The sequence below is a fragment of the Notothenia coriiceps genome, unplaced genomic scaffold, assembly GCF_000735185.1.
Source record: "Notothenia coriiceps isolate Sejong01 unplaced genomic scaffold, NC01 NC01_scaffold00022988, whole genome shotgun sequence".
Classification (NCBI taxonomy): domain Eukaryota; kingdom Metazoa; phylum Chordata; class Actinopteri; order Perciformes; family Nototheniidae; genus Notothenia; species Notothenia coriiceps.
The window spans coordinates 33805-51357 of NW_011355689.1; the positions used below are offsets into that span (position 1 = coordinate 33805).

Consider the following 17553-nt stretch of genomic DNA (forward strand, 5'->3'; position numbering starts at 1 on the left):
GCTCGCCCCTGGGAAGATTTTTTTTTAAATGTTGAAGTTCTCAAATGCATCACAATCTGTGGCAAGCTTTGACAGCAAATTAGCGACTAAATATATGGATAGCATCTCTCAACACCCATATGAAACAGAACTGTAAACAGATTTAATTTTTTCTTTCAACATTTAATTTGAACCAGCAAGTGAGGAAAAAGTGACTGCACCCAAAACAATAAACCTGCTAGCTAAACTAGCCTAAACTCAGTTACAGAATGTGGGCAACACATTCTTCTCCACAGCCGCAGCGACCTCTGACACGATCATTTCCCCCCTTTTTCTATTCTACGGTACAGCCACTCCCCCTGAACCCCGTTTCCCTGCCAGCCGTACAGCCACTCCCCCTGAACCCCGTTTCCCTGCCAACCCCCTCCCCTATGCAAGTCCCTCCCTCTGAACCCAGGGCTCGCTACAATACTGTATACTATATACGCAAACTATACAAAAACGCCTTTACGCTTTGGAGCTTGTTTATCCATCTGTAAGCAACTGCCAGCTAGGTCTCTCAGTCACTCACTCCTGATCGTTCACTGCGCAGTGACAGCTGCTACGGGCCTGATGTGTGAAAGTGAAATTATCTGATAGATAGAACATAGGTAGCCTATCAAAACGGCCCAGCCCAGCCCAGTGGGGTGTGTGCCACACCCCTCCAGGGAGTGGCCGGAAAACTTACAAATGTGGGCCGGTAGGATTTAGGCAACATTTTTTTTTTTTTTGGCCCTCCAGCCCACGCACAGCACCGGCCCACCGGGAACACTTCCGGTATTCCCAATGGCCAGTCCGCCCCTGCTGCCTGTCCACATATCTGATCTAAACATAGTAACGTGTATTGGAGAAAATAATTATTTTAAGTTATTTAATAATTGTGACATTTATCGTACGAATGATAGATGAATGATGCTCAAAGTGTAGGGGATATAATAAAAAAAATACAATACAACTGAGGGGGCAATGCCCCCTTTTGCCCCCTCGTGGCGCCGGGCCCGTCCCTGCCTGTCCTGTGATTGGTCTGAGCTGACAAAGGGAACAGGATATTGTTGGGCCGTGGTGCTGAACAGATAACACAGTGTGAACAAATAAAAAGCAGTCACACACTCTGGGAGTGAGAAATTAATGCTTTTCTTGAGTGTGTCCATTTTACCAAGAGCATGCTAACAGTACAATAGATTCAGTCATGCAACTGTCACTCATTGTACTCTATTGTGAACTGTCTTCTATCATACCGTGTTGCTTCAAATTACATACAAGTCAATATAAATGTAACATAAACAATATTTGACTTAATTGGAATGTAGGTTAGCACTAAGTAAATGCACAGGACATCTGGTGGTAATTTATAAAGGAATACTTTCCCCACAAAATGACAATTTATTTATAAATGTCTCACTCCCCATGTAACCTTGAATTATTGAATACAACTTTTCTCTTATGTGTGTCCATTTTACCAAGAGCATGCTGGCTTCCAGGCTGAGAAACTCCCTCTGGAGGGAACACAGGGATTTATTTTAACAATATATTACAGGTATCAGATATATACACAAAACGTCTCTGAAGAGTTTGTCTCCTAATACCAAACAGATAATTGTAGCATCCCACAAACCCCTCTGTTACCTCATTCACACCAACGGTGTGTCAGGGCCGGTTCGGAGCTGGAGCTTGAAAATCACCGGGTGTTCCTGTTCACAGCGCAGCGGAGCAGCCTCTTAGCTCCGGAATCCGGTTCATTTCGAGCACCAAAAGATTGTCCGGCCAGAGCAAAAGCACCACATACGTCACGCTTACGTCGAGGCGGGGGTAGGGGCAGGATCAACTCCTGAACAACAACAAAAAGCCAGCGTTTTACCTTGGTTGGTTATTGGCTAATGGTTACGCAAGCCAAAAAATCGTTATGACATCACAAAACGGCCAAAATCTGATCAGCTCATTTTCAGACAGGTTTTTATAAATGGATCAGGACAAAAATAGAGAGAATCTTTTTTCCTGAAACTTTCAGAATCTCTTTCCACAGAGGGGACACATGTTGATGTATAAAATACATACGAAAGTGCATTTTGCATAATAGGTCCCCTTTAAGTAAAAGTAGACATTTTTAACTGTAAAATACTCTGCGAAAGCTCTGCATTTTAAATTGTAATTAAGTAAAAATACAACAAATATTCTCAATGCCATAATTAAGTACATTATTTGTGTAATTTTACTCCATTACATTCCACCTCGGGAAGTTGTGTGGTGATTGAAAACCAAATATTACATATCAAAGTTGGAGAACTTATATTGGTATTAATGAAAGGGTAGTATCAGCACCCGAACATCAATAAAGATGTTTGCCTCAGCAGCGATACAAAGGCTGTCAGGATAGCAGGTAATCAGCAGAGTCAGAGCCTTTGCATTAACCCGTGAGATTTCTCTAACATTCCTTGAGGCTGTGCACTTTAGCATCGCCTCCAGGTGCTGAAATTGAACACTTAATAGCAGAAGACTAACAGAGCGGAAGAAATGGAAAAATTGGTCGGTTGTATCGCCAGGCGTGGGCCGTGCTTCCTTCACCTTGACAAATGCCTGGTGCCATCCATTTGAACAGGGAGAGATGGAAGGAAATGAATCGGAGGAGGTGGGAAATCTGTGGATGATGAGTACAGTAATCTTGTTGGACACTGCTGTCTGCCATTTCTCTCTGCTTGTCCTCACACCGCTTCTAACTTTCCATACATATATTTGTGTGTGTGTATGAGAGAGAGGATGCATGAGTGAAGGAGTGTAATTTGTAAGAAAGGTCAGTGCTCATCTCCACAGTATCCCTCAACCTTTAAAGGTTGGATCCTTTATCCCGGTATAAGTGACACTTTATCCCAGCCTATTCAAGAGGAGAGACTTTGGACAATGACGGAGAGAGGCCTCTACTTTCAGGGCAGTACATTTTTTGCAGGGCAAACACTTGTTGACACACTTTGGTGGGCATTACGATGGATTGCCATGCAGCTCATTCTACACCTAAACTCATTGACATCATGAGCAGAGCTACTAAAATTTGAACTTTATTTCACACCCAATATCATTTATTACAACGGTCAAACTACATGTACTTGAGCATTCAACAGAGTCCAATATCCCTCTAAAACCATGCAGGAAAGTAATAAGCAACATATTTAGAAAACAATTAAAGGAATTCCTTCACATTTTTTAAACCTGTCAAGAAGTCCTCATGGAAAAGGAACATTTTAAGAGAGTTTTAGGTGAAAAATATTGTGAACAATTTAAGTATTATTGTCCTGCAGAGAAGTCCTGGCCAAAAAGGCATTGTGCAGACTTAATGAAAAATAATCATGTTCAGATCCTCTAAAAAAATAAATAAAAAAAAACCCATAAAGGTTTTAAATATGTTTGAAGAATAACTTGAATGATCATTGCAATATATCAGTCAACAATAATTCCAATCAAATTGAAGCCTTTATACACACATAGTTAATATAGTGGGAATAGGCATTGGGAGTTAAGAAAATATTCAATATGAAAGGTTCTTATCTAGACTACTTGATATGGTCAAAGAAAGACATTAAGACAAACACAGAAGTGGGAATACACACACACACACACACACACACACACACACACACACACACACACACACACACACACACACACACACACACACACACACACACAGCTGCAGGCCGTTAAGGTTGCCTGGTGTGGTCTTGCGTTGCAGTCTCCATGCTTGGCTGCTCTGGGCATGCTCTGTTGTGTTTGGCATTCAGGGTGCAGGTACAGCTAAAGGCCTGATCGTTGAGGCCTGACCGCTTTTAATCAGTGGTAACAGTGGTACATATTTCACACGCAGATGACCCCCTTCCCTTTAATAGATGCACGCATTCACACACATACACGACACACCAGAGGTCTTTCCATCTGACTCCATTTGTCAGTCACCCGCCGAGGCTGTAGGTAAAATGTCACCACTCTGCTTGCTGTGGGTGGATAGGGAGGGCTGGAGTATTCAATACATGAGTGCAGGGACCTTTTCCTTTATCTCTATAAAATGTGGAAGTAGGGAGAGTCAAGGATGCATGATGTCTGAGTCTATGGATCATTTTAGCAAGACAGGACTTTTTGGTCTTTAACTGGGGGATACGCTGAGAGAAAAGGTTAATACATGGGATATATGTTTGACCAAGCTAGAGCACATTTCTGAAGTGTATTTAGATGTCCCTTTAAGTTTTGGACAAGCCCTCCCAGTGATTTGTGCCCTGTACTCCAGAGTTCTTTTTATATGTCCATGTCCCTCAGTAAAACCAGCAAATATACAAAGAAAGGTCACTCCAGCTACTTGTCTCCATGGCACAAGCTCAAGCTGAGGTTATATGTGCTTGTCAGATTCAAAATTGGCCTTAAAGTGGGACTCAACACTCGCCCATTTAGCCACTGGGTTCTCACATTTTCGCGTTAACGCCCACAATTTCAGGTAGCAGCTGCAGCAGTGCACCTTATTTCCTGTAGAGAACCATGCTTCAGCCTCAAAGACATGTATGACACATTTAAGAGAACTGCAAAGTCTAGATCTGTTGAAGGAATAGTACAAACAGAAAGGTACGAGGTGCATCTCGAGTCAATGCCACAAACCTCTGCTACTTTGACTGTACTTTGTTGTAGGTCCAGAGTCAGTCTCCTACACGATACGATGTAAAGCTCAGACATGGTCTGCATGAAAATAGTGCAATAGAAATTTGACAACCTCAGGACCTGTGACTGGACCTGCAAATTCAAGTGCAGCCTTTTCACAGCCTTTCATTCATTCCACTCCTTTAAAATGCAGGGTTTTTATTCAGGTTTCTTTTGATCCATACAGCCTGCTCTGGGTCAGAAAAGGGACACTACTGACAGGCAGCCACTCCACCTCAATGCTGAGTCAGAGCAAAATGTACACACAGTTTTGGGAGTAAAGAAGAAACTGTTTTCATGGATACATGTAGGCAGGAACACATTTGAATGCAAGGAATTGTGCGAGTGTGTGTATGCTTGTTTATGTGTGTGTGTGTGTGTGTGTGTGTGTGTGTGTGTGTGTGTGTGTGTGTGTGTGTGTGTGTGTGTGTGTGTGTGTGTGTGTGTGTCAGACAGAAGCTGCTCCTGCTGTGGTAAGCACTTTGTCTTCCTTTGCTCACCTCTGCTCACTCTTGGTTTACTAATGACCTGTATATATTGACGGACATGTCAGTCACACTTATGTCTTGCACTTATTCCCTCTTTCTGTCTGTCCAGCACAGACAGGCTCTCACACACACACAAGCAAACAAAAACACATGCACACACAGATCCCAGAGGGCTTCTGAGGCCTCACTTTCTTCAGAACTGATTAAAATGCAAGACGCAAACATTAAAAACACCAAGGTTACCATAGCAAGGTCAAGAACGAAGAAGCTGATACAGGTACGAGGAAATAAACACAATGAAAAACAAATACTAAAAAGCAGCCCATGGATAACCATGGATCAGTTAAAGAAGGTTTATCTATCATCATCTTTCTTTGAATGAAGGTTTATAAATCTTATATGACCTATGACTTTAAGATAGACATTGATGTTTGTTTATAGTCATTAGCAAACATGAATTCACACAAACATATTTTCATGGATCAGTAGGCTCAGTGAAGTAATAAAATATAGAGCTCTCTTGAATAAAATACAATGTACGAATCTGTGGTGTCTAGTAATTCTGCAAAATATGTGCAGGAAAAGTGACCCAAAGCTCATCATGGAATGATTAAGGGGCCCTATTATGATTATTTTCAGGTTCATATTTGAATGTGGTGCCTCTACTGTGTCATGTTTGTATGCTTTAATGTTCAAAAGTGCTTTATTTTTTTCATACTGCCCGTCTGAAACCAGAGCCTGGTCTGCTCTGATTGGTTAGCTGGCTGGTTCTGTTGTGATTGGTCAACCGCTTAGAGATGTCCCACCCCTTCGCCTATCATGTACAATGTGTTGGAGCGCTAGTCAATAAAAGCGTGATTGTGAAACAGTGATGTTATGGAAGTAAACAAAGAGTCCAAGGCCTTCAGGTGGGGGTGGGGGGGGAGAGAAACTGGAGGGAACATTGGGATATTAACCGTTGCAGATTATTTACATGCACAAAAACTACACACTACAGGAAAGGGTAAAACCCCCAAAAAGTAAAATAGGGCCCCTTTGTATGTGGGTAACTGCTATAATGCTCAGTGATGTGATACATATCAGTCCAGGCAGTGTTAGTGCTGTCAATGCAGAAGGTAATAGATCAGAAATCTGTAAAGTAAAGAAACACTTTGAGTTCTTGGACACATGAGTTCAGCAGTTCTGATGTGTCACAACATCTCTGGTTTCTGTGTATAGGAAACCTGGCTAAGGCCTGCAGAGTTACCACAAGACATCCATGCTGTGCCCCGACTCTCGAAAGCGTTAAAACAGACATTGCTTTCTTTTGCTTGGCTGCCATTAAAGAGTTCAGTGTTTGTTCAAACGGAAAGGTTGTTATGCTGACATCTGTGATGTAGCAGCGCAGCGAGAGCAGGCAGCTGCTGGAAGACAGACATTTATGCGGTGACGTTTGGGTTTGTTTCAAACTGAAATGACAATGAGAGTCCTCTCTGCACTGAACGCATCGCAGCTGTAGAACAAGATGACGCTTCTGACAGCTTCCCGCTCTGTCACCATACAGCGCATGCCTACAGGATGTGTTTAGATAAGTGAGACACTTGACAGCCGCACCCCCGAGATGTGTCGGAGGTTACGGCTGAGGGCATCTTCAGCACCAAGGACAGCAGACATCACACACCATATATTAACAGTATTAGGCCTATTTTATTCACGAGTTAAACAGAATGTCATATAAGCTTACATGTAATGTATACTGTGTTGTTGTGAATTATGAACAAGAGAGGCAGCAGTATTATTGAATGACTCGTTGACATTTTATAGCAGCATTGAATGGCACTCTTATTTGCTTTGTGTTCAGTTGTTTGAATGACATCCACTGCTGAAAATAGAAATCAGAGCAAAGTGCCTAACTAAAGATGGGAAGTTGTAAAGGAATACACTAATAGGAGGAGAAGGTATTCATGGAAAGTGAGTAGACAAAAGGTAAACATGCAAATAATCTGTTTACAATGCCAAAGTCTGAAGGAGTCATTACAAAAATAAATAATAGAGCTGTTTGACCTACAAATAATGTTTATATAACCAATACATCAAAACAGTTGTGTAAAAGGATATCTGTCTCTAAGTATAAGCATTTAAAAACAGTGCCTAAGTTATGATTTGAATCAGTATTCAAGTTGGTCTCCAAGTTGTGGTGGAAATATGTTCATCAGCCAACTGACTGGAGCATTTAAGAGCAATGCGCTGAGGAAAAGGATTAATGGAGCATTGCCGAACCAAAAATGATAATAAAAAAAGGCAGACAGCTCTGTGGATGTTGAATTGATAGCGATAACGTCACAAATCACAAAGCAGACACCCTGCGCCAAACAGTTTTCAGCGGGGGTCTGTTTCCCAGTGACAGCTCGCTTTCCTTCTCTCTTGCCTCCACCCTCCCCTCCCTCCTTCTCATCTATCAGGAATGATGGAGTGACTCCTCCATCCTACTCCCTCCCCTGTTACATTACATGTGTATCCAGACATCCACTGTGTCCGTCAAGCAGGACGTTCCCCACTTTCTGCATCCCTCTTTCCTTACCTGACACACACACACACACACACACACACACACACACACACACACACACACACACACACACACACACACACACACATGCAGGGATTGATTCAAGAGGGATTGAGACACAAACAGACATTTGCTCATGCAGTATAAATCTGCATACAGTATACAGCAGTTGATCAGAATATGAAACACACTGATATATGTGTATATGCTATAGTATACTGTTGAGTGCTGTAGTAATACTATTAACTGTTATTAAAACTGTTATTAATTATTAGTATACTTTTAACCCAAATGTTAGCATCTTACTTGTTCCCTTGACGAAAAGCCAATGGGGTTCTTCTATTGGATTTTGGATCATTGCAGGAAATTAGCCCTGTGGCAAACAAACTTGCTTCCACATTTTGTTCAGCAAGAATATCTTGAGGAATGAACACCACTTGATGATTTATATGCAATTGGAAGAAGTATAACATTAAAATACCAAACCTCAGTCGCATAACTTCCACCTCACTAAGCTTTCATCTTGTAATTTGATTTCATGCACTTAGCTTTTTGAAAGAAGCTTTTACTCTTGCTGCATAAATGGATTATTGTAAAAGTTGGAAAGTTTGAGTTGGAACAGTTTGCAAGAGCACTGCCTGGATACAATAAGGCGTACAAGTAAATATGAGTTTCCATTTTTGGAGTGATGGTGTTTTGTTCCCAACAACTTCTGTACAGTCTCATTTAGCCACTGCCTTTTTAAGACACGTAAAAGCTTCAAAATTCATTCCTGCAGCACTCCATATGGGTATATATGAAATGATTGCTGAGCTTGCTTGCTCAGTGAGTAACTCTTGCATTTGGACTGCAGCTGTATGGTGTCTCTAATTAACGCCATGCTCATTATTTCTCTTCTCTCTCTTTCTTTTTTCTAACTCTCCCTTCCTCTGTTTCTTTCCCTCTAGTCACATTTCCCTCCCGGCTGCTGTTATGGAGTGGGAGTCAGTATGATTGCTGCAGGCTTCTCGGCGTGCTTTAATTAGCATCAAGGTTATGGAAGATCCTCAAAAAGTCAAACAGCACTGCAGGGACTGTACATTTAAACGGCGAGGGAAAACGTATGAAATACAACACAATAGATCAGCTTGAACTAAGATTTCACTTTCAAACAGTGATACATAAATGCATGTGTATGGATTCCCCTTTAACTCCATGTTAAGCTGCAACACAGTTGCTTAAAAGTCAATAAAAGAGGGTAAACATAGCATGATCCACTGAAACTGGACACATTTGAGGGTGTTGGACTCCAACAAATAAATGTCTGATAGATTTCTGCCGCCAACTTTCCCTGGAGAGAGCGCTCGGTTGCTAAAGCATAATAGTCTGTGCTAGTTGGAATAAGACACTGTGATTCCAGGAATGAAAACAAGATGGCTTTACTTTTACATCCAGCATTCGTTGGTGTTAACATCATGATTCAAGACCTTTCTCTCTGGAGCACTAAATCAAGGCATAGTCCTTTCTTCCAGCCTCTCCTCTCTTTTTGAGCTCCGAAAGGCGAAATGCCATGCAGCTCACAGCCAAAAGGCAGCGGCGGAGTGAGGCTCCACACTAAGCTGAACTGACAGTAGAGGAGGACTTTGATGCAATGGAACACTAGAGTTAGCACAGAGCAATGTACAGTATAACACTTCATACACACACGCAGGAAAGCATGACGTGATGTGATTGCCTGGATTGGCTTTGAAAATGTGTGTGGCGGAAGTAAATGAGTAACACCCGCTCTCAAGGACAACGATGGAGGTGCCTCTCAATAAGGAACAACAACAGTAACAGGCTATTGTTAAACTGTGCAGCTCCCACTGTGTATGTGTAGCAAGGGGGCCTCTGGGGAAAAGAACAATGGCTCAGAGGACTCAGTGAACTGGATAAATAATGGCTATAACACACAAAGAAACAAACGTAATAATGCAAAAACATATTTGTCAAAATAAGAGAAGAATATGCAATATTATCCTGATCCTGAATTAGAAATGCTGTCGCTATAATTTAAAGGATGTGGTGTTATGTGTGTGTGTGTGTGTGTTTAACTGACATGTTCTTGTCGAGAGCCAGGCAGTTATGTAACGGCCAACACAAACAAACAGAGTCCTTCCATGGGACGGAGGAGAGCCAATGGATTCATGAATTCACTGCACTCAGCCTCAACTGTCTGGCAGGACAAATATACAGAAAAACACAGAACAAAAAACATGTGGGTGATGAGGAAAAAAAACAAGAAGGGAAACGAAGCATATCCGTGGGACTTCTACAGTAAGGCTGTATCTCCTTTTTATACATTGGTTTTGATTGGGACTATTTGTAATGTGTGTATGTAGTAAACAAAGCAAAGACAGCAAGCATTACGTTTTAATATCCTCAAGAAATAAGAGTTTGGTATAACTGTAAAATAATGGGGAGGCAAACGTGAAACATCTTTAATAAATTCAAATTTAAAAAAAGATAAGCTTGAATTGATAGGGGAGTGTCTTTAATAAAGTGCTTTCAAATATGTCTGATCACCAGGGGGCAGAAAGGCTCCAAAGCCATATCCAAATGAAGCATCTAGCAAACAATGACATTCCTTTAATGGATCCTCCCAACTTGATGACAGAGTTTAATTTTGACTGGTATTTTAGCTCCGGGGTGGTCCGACCTCTCTTAAAAGTATGTGGGCTCCCATTTTGCAAGATGAATGAGTTTATTCCCCAGCCGCACTCGAGCTCCACCATTTTCCCTCAACCCAAGGGACCAGCAGACCAAAATAATGAGATGAAATATAGAAAGAGACTCATTGCCAGTTCTAGCAACCCCCAATGACATTACATGGAATCTTTTGAATCATCTTTCAGGCTGAATACAGCTTTGCTTCCGATCGAATGATGAAATGGAAGCTGAATCATTGCACTGGTCAGGTTGATGGAGGTTTTGCGTGACAAAGCCAATGAAAGATGATAACGCGTCTGCTTGGAAGTATGTGTGTGCATGAGGGCAGCAGCTAAATCACTTAAGCCAGAGAGTGGAGTGATATAAAACATTCGATGTGAGATGGACAGCGGGCTTTGAACCGGCGGCCAAGACCATCAGCCACAAGGGTGAGTGGAGAGAGAAGGAAAGGAAGAGAGGAAGTAAACAAGGAGAGAACGGCCTTGTCATTTGGAAAGGCTGAGATCATTGCGGTCTCTTCAATAATTTTAAAACGTGTTCCACAGGGCTAAGCCATATAAAGAAAATCAAATAATACAATATGGTTTTACCATAACTCAAAACTGATTTGTTAAGATCATGACCATTGGCGCTTTCACAACTTATATTCAGAATCAGCATTTTGATGAATAACCATCAGTAATGTAGATTTACTGACTTAAGTGGGTGTATACTGTACACATAATTGAAGAGCGAGAAAAGTCTGGTGGTCCAGAAAAGTACATTATTTTATTGGAATGCAGCCTTTAAAACCAGTTAAACACAATGTTTGTAATATTAAAATAACCAAAAGCAAAGGCCATTTCTAACGATGTTGATATAATATCGATATAAAGCCCAGCCCAGTGTAACATTAGTACAAAATGATCAAAAATTAATCATATTAATCTGTATAGTTCATTCAAACTTGGCCAAATGAACTTCTCTCCTTTCCACGTATACTAAGATATGGTAAGTAATCCATGCAAAACCAGAACATCAGGCTGAAGAATGCTGGAGTGTATCCGTGAGTGTCTATGTTTTTACTGATTTACTGTATGTGTAATTATAATAAGCATTATGATACCGGCAACTTTGAGGATTGTGTGTCTTGATAAATCCAGTAAGAATGTAAACCTGCCGCAACGTACAGCGGAACAGCTGCGTGCATTTGCAATATATACACTCACACACACACACACACACACACACACACACACACACACACACACACAAACACACACACACACACACACACACACACACACACACACACACACACACACACACTCACACACTCACTCAAACTGGACGGACAGACATCCGTTTGCTGTTTTAGGATCAAATTAGGGTCGCAGGAATTTCACACTGTTGGTAGATAGGAGCTGGTTCACCTGCTCCAGTCTGTTCTAATGACGAATGCAAGACTGACTTAGCGAGATTAGATCTGGACTCACATTCTCCGTGGAAAGGCCGAAGCCTGCTCACAAAACATACAGTAATCCAGACGATGAGTGACGCGTCCATTCACCTCGTAAATTCTCTAAAAACGCCACATCCACTCACGACGATTCTCCCTGACAAAAGATCCGATGACATCTGCACTGATATGGAAGATGAAATATCAAAATTTGCTCACAGCAATTACGACTGAAACCTGTGAAGTACATGCAGCCACACAAACAGGCATGCACACATACGTTGTCCCATTGCCAAAGCCACGCCGAAAAAACATCCTCGCTTTCACAGACATGTCTGGCTATACACACAAATACACAAATACACCGCCAAGCAAGATAATGATAATGACAGTCTAATACTAGAGTGTATTCTGTTAAAGCCCTTAAACACACTTTAGAGTCTGTGTAAACAACAGCAACTGCTCTCACACTCTCTCTCGCTTCCTCCCCTGCACACACACACACAGACAGACACACAAACACACACAGTCATGGAGCATAAATTAGGTAAACAGAAGATGCTTCTTGGAGGGATTTCGGGCAAATAAAACAAAGCATGAAATATTCAGCGTAGGTGCTCCATCCACATCTGATTTAGAACAGTCAAAGCCAACAACGCCTAATACAAACACTTCATTTCGAGTCTTGAATCTACCTCACGGCTGCTTCCTCACAGCCTGAATATTTAATGACCACATTATTCATTTGTGGCCTCTGCTCAATCACATTTTGTTTGTATGCTTTAGTAAAACAACAATTTAGGGAAAAGTATCCAATTATGAATAAGCTCTGTTTGTTCAGCCGGTTTAATAATGAACCAACAACCTTCTCTGTGGGGTGAAATATAATATTTTGGGGCCCAGTTTGTGGCTAGGAAATGTAAATACTTATACATCTGTTCCATTCTGTTTTATCTGGCTGTAGCGCTGTAAATATGTTTTCATCTTTCTCTCTATCTGCCTGTACCGTGACCTAACCCGCATGCACTCATCGATCTGTTAACACAGAGGGCCTGGAGAGCGAGCTGCGTGTTGGGGCCCCCGACGGCTGCACGCGGGGGCTGCGGGGGCCTGTTGGTGCAGCTGTCCCACTCCAGGGTAACATAAGACCTTATTAGAGTCCATTAGACCTCTCGGAAACTAATAAGAGATTGTCAAATACATCCAAACATTCACACAATTCACAGAGAGACAGGAAGTAAATGGAGGGTGGTATGGAGGGGGGGCAGGGGTCTGCCATTTGTCAGCATAAGGTCCTGTTCTTGCATATTACTTTTGCACTCCCAAAGTTGGGGGCAAAAATACAATCGCTGTATTCAAGCAACCCTTAGTAAAAAAACTAAATATTGATTTCTCGACTCTTGTCTATTGGATAAAGATTCAAACATAATTTAATATAGACATGGGACAACTGAAATTAAGAGTTACTCTAACGACTTTAAGGTTTTCAACACCCTCTTTTAAGGGAAAAATAAGGTTAAAACGATGAGGGCATCAGGTTTTGTTGTCATTTTCGGCTTCCATTTCACATTCCCCTCAGTCTGTTTACTATTTACATTTATCACCTGGCAGCTGCGACAAAGTTTCCTCGCATCTGGACAGTGAGACAAGCTGCTCTGCGGTCCACAGAGCCAGAAAAAGAGCTTCCTTTGGCCCTGACAGCAGGGGCCTGACCTGGGAGCCTGCCTTTGATCTTTAATTAACACTGGTTATGGCCATGGAGAGGATATAGTGGATGAACATGGGAGCATTTAGGGCCAGGGACAATGACTAGGACTGCAAAGGCTAAAAACAAGCAGCTTTTTCTAGAAACCTCCAACACTTCTTTTTGTGTTACTTTAAAGACACTGTGGAACAGCCGCAGTGCAGAGGTGGCTTCAAATAGCTGCTGCATGTGAATTCTGAAGCAGAGTTAGGAGCTTGCTAAAAACGGAGTAAAGACGAGCACATCTAGTGATATGGACACACAGGAAGTAGCCACAATAAAAGACTGTTGGAGAAGCATTGCACATGCAGATGGAGCTACTCATTAGTGGTTTTTATTTATATTATAATACAATGTGTACATTTTTTTCTTTAACCTCTTATGTCAAATACATTTTTTTTAATTCTATTTGATCCTGTTTACATGTCCTTATGTTTATATAAATGGTTTTAATATGTTTTTCTTTTAATGGAGTAAATACCACAAAACCACTAGTGATTCAGCTCTCTCTTTGGAGTGGGCAAACAAATCTACAGATACATAAACAACTCAAGTCTGAAGTAAACAAGTACATACCACTTCTGTTCATTTACTTTACTATTTCAAAACATCATATGCTCTTACGTACTGTAGAAAAGTGTTTCGCTGCTTTACTTTCTTTGAAGCTATGGGACACTACGGCATCCCTTTAATGGAGCCGCTGCACTGGATGAGCTACTGCACAGATGCAAAACATCTCGTCGCAGGGAAACGCTGATGAAGTACTGCAACTGTAATTGATGAAAGCTGTTACGCTGGCCGCAGAAGCCACACACAGGAAATTCAATTTAGCTAAGTTTGTTAAATGATATAGTTATCTTATGTCTATGCGCATACATGCAACCCTTTATAAATAAAAGGTTAGAAAATAAACATACTTCTGGGGGGATTATAACCCATTACACTGTTAATGTTAATCCCATTGGGAGGTTGTGTGCTGAAATGAAAGGCTCCTTGTGACACTTAACCTTTGAACCCACTGGTTGCTTGATCCCAAAGGGGCTATAAAAGATACCATGGGGCATTATTTACTTCATGTCCAAGTACTTAAGGTGAAATAAAGTGAAATGGTGAGGAAAAAGGACATTCAATGGACAATTACAATCAATAAACATGGAAAACAGAAACATCTGCGAGTAAAACCCTCAGGTTGTGTGTCGTTTAAACAGAAATATGTCCAAAGGATCAGCACAAGGACCCAAAAACATATTAAGTGACTTCAGTCAAGGAGACATTGTGAATCTCTTCAATAACCAGCTGGCAACAACTCAAGCCAGTCGCCCTGCAAAGCATGTGTGATGATGATGTCGCAGACAGTCTGAAATAAAAAGGCAAAGCCAGGCCTGCCAGACGTATACTTTTTGGCTTTTTCAACCACCTCGGAGGCAACAACAGACTTTGGGGCGAGATCGAGTATCTCCAGACTCCAACGTCTACTCACTCATGACTCCACCAACACCCGCAACCACCACCGCAACCATTCCATTATTCACCATCCACTCCTGCCCACTCCTTTCTTCTGGGTTATCAGTCCCATCCCTGCTACTCTGGTCAAGAGCTTCCCATCGCTAATGATGTGTGACACAGAAGATCACTATTGGACTACTGCACATTGCACACATGCATACTCTCCAACAGCGCTGTGGGATTTGTTGGGTTCTTTTGAAGGTGCAGAATGACATACACAGAAAAACATACACATATGTATAGATAAGGCAAAACATATTATACGTTTTGGCTGACAGACATGAAGTGTGAAGGTCTTTTCATCCAACCCTTCTACAAACGTTGCATTGTATCACATTTCAAACAATGACAAAGAATGTATGAGAGACTAGGGAAAAAAACGGATAGATAAAAAGCTGTCTTACTTTGGCAGGTGTTGCTTCTTTCCTCGTAACCCGGGTTACAAAGACACTTCCCGATTGGCACGAGCCACTCGCCCTCCGTGCTGCAGTACATTCGCGGAGGCTCCTGCTCTTTGGAGTGATTGACACATGACCCTTTGACCTCCACCAGCGACTGGGAGTCCATGGGCACCGTATCAGGGAAAGAGGCCAGATTCCTCACAGTGTTCGGGCACTTCTTGAAATAAACCCTCACTGAAACCAAAGCTACGCAGGCGCCCACGTCCTGGAACGCCAGGTAGAAGCCCTTCTTGGTCATGGGGCCCACCTCGCGCACCTCAGTGTTCAGCTTGAGGATGCGATCTCCGAGGTCCATTTGGGTGAAACTCTCATCAGCGGCGATGGTGTCGATCTTGGTGTACAGGTGTTCTCTGAAGTGGGTGCCCTGGTCGTCGTCCGTCTCCTGGTAGAGGAGGTTGAAGGTCTCCTTGCAGGTGCCCAACACCAGCGGGATGGAGTTGCAGTCCCTTAGCGTGAACTTCAGCTCCACGTAGATCTTCTGGGCCGACTGGCGAGCGATCCAATTGGTGCGAAGCCAGTTGTTCTGGCTGTACTCCATCACGTTGCACACCTGGAAGGTCCTGATGGGAGTGTAGTGCTCATCCACCCCGCTGATCTCCTCCCACTAAAAAAAGAATGGAGAGAAGGAGAGGTGGAAGAGAGAAAACAGAAGAAGACGAAGGAGCAACAAACAAAAGAGAGATAGGGAACCACGTGCAAGAGGGAACAATTGAAGGTAAAAAGACAAGAAGGGTTGGAGGAAGCAGACAGTTAAAAGGAAAGGTATTATGTATTTTCATCACAAAGGAAGTGATGAAAAGTAGGTACAAAGATGTGAGAAGATAAGAGGAGAAATTAAGGTGGAGCAAAGATATAGAGGTTAGGATTTGGGGTCAAAAGAGAAGAAAAAAGTAGCAAAGGCATAGGAGAGAGGTGAAGAGGCGGGAACGGGAAAAGGGAAATTTGGAGTCAGAGAAGGAGGAAGAAAGGGGAAAGGAGGGATAGCAGAGAAAAAAATAAAGTTATCTCTAGCCTGTAAGCATTTACAGATGAATTATTTAGATACAGATTCACTCTTGCTGAATACTAAGCATCTAATAAACACTTAAGGGTGAGAAATCGCACTACAAGATCTCTAGTAAATTACTCAAATTAATTAAAAGCAAACTTGCTGCATTAGCCAAATGTTCTCGATTAGCGTGCTGTGAAAACATCTCAGAGTAAAACCATAAAGTGTGATTTCCCATCATACATTTGTGTGAAGCTGCTTAATTGCTTTTAAATATTAGCAGAAATCTTATAGTGTTTTTTTCCACCCTTTTACTAACATGTTTTTTTCTCTACAAGTGAGGACTTTCAAGCTGCAAGTCTTGGTTATTTGCATCACAGTACTACTGCTACTGAAGGAAACGTGCTGAATCCACTATGAAACAAAAGAATCTACGAAGTATAGACAGATGTGAGTGTATACCAGGAACGTTCGTGTCTATCTTACATTTTCCCTCCACTGGGAGAAAGCAATGAGAGGAGAGGAGAAAAAGAAAGCGGGGTCATTCCTTTTGAATTGGACACAGCGGGAAGACTCATTGATCATGCGCTTTGGCTTCGCAGTCCAGGCAAATCAACAATGAATCGGAGCGATGATGAATGGGCAAACACCTGAAACACTGGGCTCATTGTGGTTAAATGACAGTCATTAGAACGAATGGGCCTTAATGTGTAAATGGATGCTTTTTCAATTTTTTTCCGTGAAAATTCAGAATGAATGTATGCCGGAATGCTTTTCTTTTGAGAGAGGGAGAAAGAGAAACGCTTTCTGGGTAAGTGAAACTGAATTATCGCTCCTTTCACACAAGCATTAATGGAAACATAAACTCACACACACATATACATTAACATAGGGCTCATGTGAAGTGTTTAAAGTGCCGTAGCAGGCGGACACAGCAGGTGCTTTCAGCCTGAACACAGAAATTAATGACGAGCTAAGAAAGTCTAGGTTCTCCATTACATGT

At 41.9% G+C, this 17553-nt stretch overlaps 1 protein-coding gene across 1 annotated transcript in view; it reads right to left on the bottom strand.

Moving 5' to 3' along the window:
• LOC104954199 (ephrin type-A receptor 3) overlaps nt 1–17553 on the bottom strand; it is a gene marked incomplete at its 3' end in the record, with an annotated part of 62710 nt that overhangs the window by 30019 nt on the left and 15138 nt on the right. Inside the window, exon 3 of the mRNA XM_010781275.1 lies at nt 15506–16166. Within this exon, the coding sequence (XP_010779577.1) occupies nt 15506–16166 (661 nt within the window). The remainder of the gene's footprint in view (nt 1–15505; nt 16167–17553) is intronic.